General features: G+C 48.1%; 1 protein-coding gene across 1 annotated transcript; it reads right to left on the bottom strand.

The window, feature by feature from the left end:
- Positions 1-6611: 6611 nt before the first annotated feature.
- Positions 6612-7617, bottom strand: LOC132583965 (olfactory receptor 14I1-like). The gene has a single exon (XM_060255724.1). The coding sequence runs from the start codon at positions 7596-7598 to the stop codon at positions 6648-6650; it is 951 nt and encodes a 316-aa protein (XP_060111707.1). The 5' UTR covers positions 7599-7617; the 3' UTR covers positions 6612-6647.
- Between the last annotated feature and the right edge of the window lie 1799 nt (positions 7618-9416).

The raw sequence follows: 9416 nt of genomic DNA, 5'->3' as shown, positions 1-9416 counted from the left end.
TTGCTTGAGCCCTGGAGGAGGCAAGAGCAAGTGGCAGTTGCCACTAAACTGGCTGCTCAAATCCCAGATAAGCTACAAGATTCCCCAGAGGCCAGATAGCTAAAACCACCTCTGAGATCACAACCTTGTCAACACCCTTGCTTTACTCTGGTAGGATGTGGCCTGGGGGTGATGGATGGATCACAACCTTGTCAACACCTTGTCAACACCCAGAATTCCTCCAAATGATCAATTTCCTTTCTGAACTCTCCCTCTGCCAATTCAGCCTGATAACAAATGCAAGTCATTCTGGTAAAGAATGGAGCCTCCTGCAGCCCGCCGCGTTGCAGCTTGGCTGCAGGGGAAATTTTGCCCCCTCCCCCAGAGGAGAGCGGACGCTTCGGCGCGCTTCCAAGCGCGTCTGGAGGAGGCGGGGCTTTTGCGGCTGTTCCAAAGCCTCCGCGCCCCATCTTCGCAGTCCTCTCGACGAGCTTGGGCTGTAGCAAGTGTGCTTGCACGCTCTTAGTTTGAGCAGGTGAGGGGATTAGGCCAGGAGGCCGGTGTGTCTGCGGATTTCGGCGGCGGGAAGCACTGAACGTCGTGGGACGTGGCCGGCAGTCTTGTTGGCACTTGATCCTGTTTTTTCAGGAAGGCTGTGGTTGTATAGTGCCCTGGGGAATTAGTTGGCACGGGGGCGTTATTTGGGTGGTAGGAGGCTACCTTTTCATAAGGGCCCTGGTTGTCAGCACTTCTTTGGGGGAAGGGGCCATGGCCCAAGGGTAGAGCATCTGCTTTTCAGGCAGAAGGCCCTGGTTTCTGTCCCCAGCATCACAAGTTAAAAAAGTTCAGTCAGAAGGTGATTTTAAAAGACCTCTACCTGAGACTCTGGAGATAAGGGTTAAAAAGTTGGGGGTAGATCAATTTTCTGGTTAGCCCTTGGGTTTTGGGTGGTCACTTGAGCAGGGTGAAGTGGCTGTCTGGGTGGGTCGGCCATTTTATAGGCGGCCATTTGTCATAGGCACTGGGGTGGTTGTGCTGTTCCTGCCCTCTTGTGCTTGGTGGCCATTTTAGGCTTCCTTCTTCTTGCTCATTCCTTGCTCTTTGGCGGCCATTTTTATGAGGTGGTGAGGCAGCAGCCATTTGAGAGTACATTGGGGTAGTGGCCATTTTAAGGTCCAGTGGGTCGGCGGCCATTTTAGAGGTAGGCTTTTGTCCTCCTCTCCCTTTTGGTGTAGCTAACTACTTTGCAGCAGGCCTTTCTCCCTTTATTTGCGACTGGTGCTGTGTTCTTTAGTGAGCATGGCGGGGGGTAAAGGTACTGGAAAATCAAAGGGGAAGCAGCCTGCCCCTAAGGCGCCTAAGCCACCCCCGAAGCGCCCTCCGCCCCCTTCGTCTTCTGATGAGGAGGGGGATGATGAAGTGAACGCAGTCATTTTTCAACGACTGCAAGCATTGGAGCAGGCATCAGGATTTCCACCTTCTCAGATGCCTAAGAGGGGGCCGGTTTCTAAGCGTGTTTTACAAGCAGATGTATTGACCCGCTTGTCTCTTCTGGAGGGCAGATCTGTGGCAGCGGCTGCTGGAGGAGCTGCGGGGCCCGTTGGCTCTGATTTTGGAGCTGGCCCGTTATCTGGTGCGGTTGGTGCGGGGGCAGCGTTGGTGCCTGCTTTACCTCTTGGTAAATCTGGGGATGGCTCTTTGCCTCACACTGGGCCATTGTGGCCTTGGGGGGCTTGGGGGTCTACTGGTCCTAGTGGGGCGAGTGCTCCATCAGGTTCAGGGGTTCCTGGAACTTTAGGCTTAGAGCAGCAGAGCAATTGGATGTGGCCACAGGGTCAGTTCGGTCCATTTGGTAATTGGCCCGGGGTGGGGCAGCAGGGGTCAGCAGCGACTTGGCCTGGAGGCTGGGGTTTCCCATCTCCTTATGGGGCGGTCCCCTTTAGCGCTATGCCTTTTGGGGAAGTGGCATTACCGTTGGGCAATCGCCTGCTGCCTGCCACGAGGGAAAAAATCTTAAAAGGGGAATACGTGGAAGTATTCTCCCTTTTATTTAGAGAATTGCAGAAGAAGGACAAGGAGGAGCTAGATGATAAAGAGAAGGAGAAGCTGAGGAAGAGGAAGGTTGATCGGACCTGGGCCAATTGGCTTCCGGGGTTTTTTATATATGCGGGAGTGATAGCGCGTGCGCAGCCCTGGCGGGCTGCTGAATTGATACAATATATGGACATCATATACAAGGGGTATATGATGTTCAGCGGCCCAGCCTGGATCCAATATGACCAGGAGTTCAGAATGAGGGCCGCTTTGTACCCTTCACTCCCTTGGGATCGGATTCACCAACAGCTGTGGCTGCAGGTAATGTCACCTGCACGGCCCAATTTGGGGGACCAATTGGACAGTGGCCATCTAGTAACTAAGGCTTCTTTTTCTCCTTCTAGCGCATCCTCCTCCTCCCACAGTTTTGCGGGGCAGGCAGTTCAACCCCGCTTGCTCTCCTGGGAGTTTGGGTTGCAGGGGGCGTGTAGTCATAAAGCTTGCCAGTTCAAGCACGAATGCCCCCTGTATGCTGGCCCACACTCGTTCAACAACTGTTCGGCTGTGCAAGGGTCAGAAAAGATCAGGCGGGGGTCCTTCTCAAACTGGAAAAGGGTCCCAGCCCGATAAAGGTGGGTCCTCTTGAAGAATGGCTTCGTAGGTACCCACGTAGGGAAGACAGTTTATATTTGTTGAACGGTTTTACATTGGGTTTTAGAATTCCTTTTCAAGGTTCTCGGGTACCAACTTGGTCCAGGAACCTTAGTTCAGTTGAGGGTTTAGAGCACATAGTTGAGGCCAAGATTGCCAAAGAGTTTGCGGAGGGCAGGATTTTGGGCCCATTCGCTAGTCCTCCTGTGGTTTATCTTAGGGTTTCCTCGTTGGGGGTGGTGCCGAAGAAGGCGCCGGGTGAATTTCGTTTGATTCACCATCTTTCTTATCCCAGGGGTTCCTCTGTCAATGATGGCATACCTGAGGAGCTATGCTCTGTTAGGTACACCTCATTTGATCAGGCTGTGGGCATCGTTCGACACTGTGGTCAGGGGGCTGAGTTGGCGAAATGCGATATCAAATCTGCGTTTTGCCTTCTCCCTGTCCACCCAGATTATTTTGAGCTTTTGGGCTTTTTGTTTGCAGGGCAATTTTACATGGACAGGGCATTGCCTATGGGTTGCTCTGTATCATGTGCCGCTTTTGAGTGTTTCAGCACATTTTTGGAATGGGCTGTGTGCAAGAAAGTGGGTTTACAGGATGTCGTTCATTATCTGGACGACTACTGTTTGTAGGCCTTGCTGGTTCTGGTCGCTGCACTCAGTTGTTAGCCGGCTTTATTGAGTTGGCCGCTGAGTTGGGTGTGCCATTGGCAGAGGAAAAAACCGAGGGCCCGGCCATTGCCTGGTGTTTTTGGGGATTGAGCTGGATACTTTAGAGCAGTCATCTAGGATTCCCGGTCAGAAGCTGCAGGATCTGAAGGAGAGGATTAGTGCTTTCCTTCGCAAGAAGAAGGTTACGCTGCTTGAGCTGCAGCAGTTGGTGGGGCATCTTAACTTTGCCTGCAAAGTGGTTGCCCCGGGTAGGCCTTTTCTTTGCAGGTTCTGTGACGCGATGACGGGCCTTCGCTCACCACAGCACAGGACCAGGGTTACTAGCAGCATGAGGGAGGACCTGCTGATGTGGCAGGAGTTTTTGGAATCCTTTAATGGGATTTCTTTTTTGAGAGAGGACATGAGGCTCGAGGCTGAGCTTCAGGTCATGTCTGATGCTGCCAGGTCATTAGGTTTTGGGGTTGTCTTCCGTGGACACTGGTGCATGGAGGTATGGCTGGAGACATGGGTCCAGGCTGGTTTGAGCCGGGATCTCACATTTTTGGAATTTTTTCCTATTTTGGTTGCGGTTTGGCTGTGGGGGAGCGATATGGCCAATCGCACTGTTCATTTTTGGTTCGACAACATGGCTGTTGTTCATGTTATCAATTACCTTTCGTCCAAATCGCAACAGGTTATGAGGTTGGCGAGGGCCTTCATTTTGCGCTGCCTGCGGCTTAATATTTTGTTTTTGGCCAAGCACGTGCCTGGGGTGAATAACGGGGTGGCTGACGCTCTCTCTCGTTAACAGATGGAGAGGTTTCATCAGCTGGCCCCGGACGCCGATCTGGATGCGGCGCCTATGCCCCAGGAGCTATGGCTGATTGGAGAGCCGAGGCCTGCAGAGCGATAGGCCTAGTCATTGCGCCTAGCACCAGGAAGTCTTATGAACGTGCTTTTTGGCAGTTTGAGGACTTTAGGTCCGAGGTATGGTATTGCATTGTTTGGCCCCTCTGGGTGGAGCAGTTGCTCCATTATTGTGTTTCCTTAAGAAGTAAGGGACTAGCCGTGCGATCAATCAGGGGACGTATGTCTGCGCTGGCCTTCGCTAGCAAAGCCTTAGGGTATAGGGAGGAAACAGCAGATTTTCGTATTCAAAAGATGCTGGAAGGGTGGTCCAGGGAGGTTGGGCCTAAGCCTGATACTAGGACCCCTGTGTCTCCTGTGATTCTTTGGGGTTTGAAGGGGGTTTGGAGCGCAGTTTGTGCGTCTCATTTCGAGGCAGTTTTGTTTCACGCAGCCTCTTTGGTCGCCTTTTTTTGAGCGCTGAGGGTTAGTGAATTAGTGGCAAGCTCCAAGAGTGATGTTTCAGGTAGGGCGTTGTTACTGAGGGATATTAAGTTGTCAAAGGGTAAGGCGGTTCTTACTATCCGGCGATCCAAAACGGATCAGGAGGGCATGGGGACTGTGCTGGAGTTGGGTCCATGTTCGGAAGTGGAGCTTTGCCCAGTTTCCACATTGGCCGACTATTTGGCTGTGCGGGGAGGCTGCGAAGGGTTGTTGTTTTGTCATTTTGGAGGCAGCCCTCTGACAAAACATCAATTTTGGGCCATGACGTCCAGGGTCTTAGCCTTGTTGGGGTTGTCTGGAGTGAGGTTTGGTACCCATTCCTTTAGAATCGGCGTGGCCTCTACGGCTGCTGCCTTGGGTTATCCTACTTCATCCATTCAGCGCCTTGACTGTTGGCGGTCTCAGGCTTACAAAGCTTATATTCGCTCTTTGCTCTGCTAGTGGTTTATTAGGAGCTGGGGTAGTTTAAAGTTTGGGTTTTATAACTTGTCTGTTTTTCCTTTTAGATGCTGTTGTTCCTGGCCGGAGTTGCAGAGTTCTCATCTGCGGGCACAGTTATGTGTTTTGGGCGGCACATCAAGCTCGGAGAACTGCTGTTGGCTCTCAACTGGGGCTCAGCAAATATGTTACGGTTGAATGGCGGGGGTGCAGGGGTCTTCAGTGGCCTGGCTTGCTCCCCCTTTTATTTCATGGGTGTGTGGGCCCTCCTCCGCAGGTATTAATTGTTCACCTGGGAAGGAATGATCTCGGGCTGATTAAAGGCAAGGCGTTGATCTTGCAGGCCCGAGATGATTTCAAGTACATAAGGAACAGATGGCCTGGTACCATTATAGTTTGGTTGGCCATGATTCCATGCTTGGTGTGGCGCAGTGCTTGGAATCCAGCAGGGATAGAGAGGGCTTGTTACAGAGCAAATAAGGAGATTTACAGGGTTTTGGAGGGTGGTTTGGGCCACTATTTGCCCCACCCGGATATTTCTATGAAATGTCCCGACCTCTACAGAGGAGATGGGGTGCATCTTTCGGAAAAGGGTAACATGGTTTTCCTGAGGGATCTGCGGCTTGCGTTGGCTTTGGGCCTTTCGGTGGGTGCTAAGCCCTAAGTAGAGACTTGGCCTTAGTTGTGGCAGGTTTTACGGGGTTTATGGCACCATGCGGCCTGGGGATGACCGGTTAGCCTCCCCCTTTTGGGGAGTTAGGGGTCTGGCAGGATCAACCTTTGGGTGTGGCCCGAGGTGTGTGAATGCAGACTGTCCTGGAGACTCGATTGGATGGGTGCCTTTCGCTGAGACTTGTGTCTGGTGTTTGGGCCCTCCGGTGCGAGCCTCCCTGCTGGGCCTGCCTGGAGGGAGCTGTGGTACACAGCTCCAGCTGGGGGGCTGGGTCTCTCACCCGCTGAAAAAGGCAGGGGAGCAGTCTGAGGAGACCCTGGCCCTGACCTGGCCGCAGTTCAGTTGCCCTTGCCGTTGCAGTCTTATTTAATAAAGTGGCCCATAGTTTCACCAATCTAATTGTGTCCGTCTCTTTATTCCGACTTGGGGGGCAAATACCTAGAGCAACTATCCAGGGAAATAGGAATAAGGAGGAGGAGGAAAGTAGAATAGCTCAGTTCTCATCAACGATGTGTCATTTGTATGTTACCTTGGATGTACACAATCACTCTTATATGTTAATATGACAGATATGAACTGCTGTCATGATGACTAGTTTAGCCCAATTTAGGGAGTTGGATCCTAGCTGATTTACATGCAATCTCTTCTGATTCCTCTCTCTTCACTGTACCACTATTCCCTGTGACTTTTATGCACATAGTTCCCCGAATATCTAATGTAGCCATTTCACTGATCAAAAGAGACACTGAGATTCACTAATAAAATAGACTGTGACCCTTTCCTAATGAGCAAGAAATAATCCACTGACTTTTCTTCTTTTTACTGGTCACAAACCATTTCACAGGTACTTTATCCAACGAGGAACATCTTCACAGAACAATTCTGGAAATAGTATCTGAAGCCTTACTGATACCCAACAGTTTCCATAGTGCAACCTTGATGTTCTTGTTTCTCATGCTGTAGATCACTGGATTCATTAAGGGTGGAACCATGGAATATAAAATAGTAATGACTAGGTCTTGGCCAGATGAAGAATTAGTTGCAGGCCTTGTATAAACTAAAACTGCAGTGGACTCAAACAGACAGACAACAGTGAGGTGGGGAATGCAAGTAGAAAGAGCCTTTCTCTGACCATGCACTGAAGGGATTTTAAGCACTGCAGAGAAGATGTGCACATAAGTTACAATGATGAAGATGAAACAGCCTAATGACAAGCTACAACCAAACACAAGAAGTCCAACTTCAACTAGGTATAAGTCTGAACAGGAAATATTCAGTAATGATGGAATTTCACAGAAGAACTGGTTAACAACATTAGAGCAGAAACTCATAGAAAACGTGCTACCAGTGTGCATTGCAGCGTAAAGAAAACAAGTAATCCATGCACTGCTGGCCATTTGAACACAGGCTTTTTTGTGCATAATTGTCTTATATTGCAATGGGTTACAGATAGCAACATAGCAATCACGTGCCATAACAGTCAGGATGGCAAAATCTGTTGATGCAAATAAGAAATAAAAGAAAACTTGGGCAACACATCCAGAGTAAGAGATTGACTTGCTACTTGTGATGGAATTGGCCATTGATTTGGGTATGATGACAGAAACAGAACTGATATCCAGTATGGCCAAGTTCATGAGAAAGAAGTACATGGAGGTGTGCAGGTGCTGGTCAAGGGCTATTGTGGCAATGATGAGAAGATTCCCAGTCATGGTGGCCAAGTACAACACCAGGAATACAAGGAAATGTAAGATCTGCAGTTCCCAGATTTCTGAAAATTCCAGCAGCAAAAATTCAGAGTTGAAGGTGAGATTGGACATTTTGTTCTCTGATTTTGCTTTTCATTCTACCTGTGAGAAGAAGAAGCAGCAACTTCAGTTCCTCCAGAAATATAGATCATTTGTTTAAACTGTTCAGTCATGTTTTCTGCTGGTGAAAAGGGGAGGAAAGTTCCACCTTGATCACCCACCCAGAAAGGCTCCACTAGGGAACATGGGACATAAGCCATGTAGCATATAGTGCTGTAATAAGGAAGAGAATTGAGCAGTGCTGAATTGAACGAATTGAACAGCTCACTCTATGCAACTCATGGCTTAGAATAAAAGTTTAGTTAATAAATGTAAATAAAACACTGTGAAACAAATTATCAGGTTTTTCTCTAAACCTTCAACAAAACTGAATGAGTTACAATGTTAACATGCTGACACAAAGACAATGGGAATGTTCTTTTTTTGTAATATTCTTGTAGGCACAGACATCAATCAGTCTCCAAAGAGGAAGGCCCAAAACAATACAGTAAAAACATTCCCACCTTATATAAAGATCTCAACCATGAATGTGGAAGAAACTCAGTTCCCTTCACACTGATAATGATTCAGATGATACAAAGGGCTTATATTCTGCAACTCTACTCTGCAGTGTTAGAAGCTTAAAGAGTCTCCCGCAGATGGCAGTGTTTCTTCTTCTGGTGGAAGAGTTACACTGGTCACAGAAAAGTTCTTTAGGCTGGAGAAATGCTTTAAACTTTGTTGAGTGGAGTGGCAAAATACCAGCTAATATATATTTTACTGTTTAGTTTTGTAATTAATATCAATATCAGAAGTTAATCACAGATCTCTCAATAGGAATCTTAGAAAGATTTGTCAAACAGGAAGTTACACCTGAGAGCTATATAATAATAAACCATACTTAAACTAAGGTTTAAAAGGAGCCCCGTGGCGCAGAGTGATAAAGCTGCAGTACTGCAGTCTCAGCTCTCTGCTCTTGACCTGATTTCAATCCCAGTGGAAGCTGGGTTCAGGTAGCCAGCTCAAGGTTGACTCAGCCTTCCATCCTTCTGAGGTCAGTAAAATGAGTACCCAGCTTGCTGGCGGTGGGGAGGGGAGTGTAGGTGACTGGGGAAGGCAATGGCAAACCACCCCGTAAAAAGTCTGCCATGAAAACATTGCAATGTGACATCACCCCAGAGTCAAAACCAACTGGTGCTTGCACAGGGGACTACTGTTACCTTTTAAAACTTAAGTTTGACCCAGGCTTTCTTTGGGGAGTGGAAGGAACTGTTCATTTTTACAATGGTGCCAGGCTTTATATGAATAATGCATTCCTCTGCCTATTCTACAGTCTATCCCAGTTCATCCTCCCCTTTTCTTCTTGCATACTTGTCATTACTTACAATGCATAATACTAAACAGAGTTACATCTTTATAAGCCCATTCACAACACTGTTGAATTGTAAGTTTTTGGACACATGCTGTTAAAAATATGGAAAAAAAATATTTAGTTTATATTAGCATTGTACAAGTTATCAACAATACAAAATGACAACGGAACAAGAGGAATAGAAAGAGAAGAAATTAATTAGCATCATACCCATGCCTTACCAACAAACAGGCTTATGCTGATTCCACATAACCATTTCCGGCTCCTGCTTCTTGCCAAGAGTGCTATAATAGTTTGGGTGTTCTATCCAAGGTGTTGGGCCATTGTATCTGACCACTAGCAATTCTAGCAAAGCTGTGCAGAGATTTGTCCCTCTGCGTTTTGGTACCAGATTATCAAAGAAGTTATTCTACTTTGTATATGGCCTGTTTCCAGGTGGAAATCAAACAGCTCTGTCCAAACTGTTGATATTCAAATCC

The sequence above is a fragment of the Heteronotia binoei genome, chromosome 15 (assembly GCF_032191835.1).
Source record: "Heteronotia binoei isolate CCM8104 ecotype False Entrance Well chromosome 15, APGP_CSIRO_Hbin_v1, whole genome shotgun sequence".
Lineage (NCBI taxonomy): Eukaryota > Metazoa > Chordata > Lepidosauria > Squamata > Gekkonidae > Heteronotia > Heteronotia binoei.
The sequence above is the reverse complement of the archived record's forward strand: the minus strand, read 5'-3'. Positions and strand labels throughout refer to the sequence as shown.

Bases quoted from the DNA above. Each gene is read 5' to 3' on its own strand.
- LOC132583965 (XM_060255724.1), bottom strand. From the start codon at position 7,598: ATGTCCAATCTCACCTTCAACTCTGAATTTTTGCTGCTGGAATTTTCA.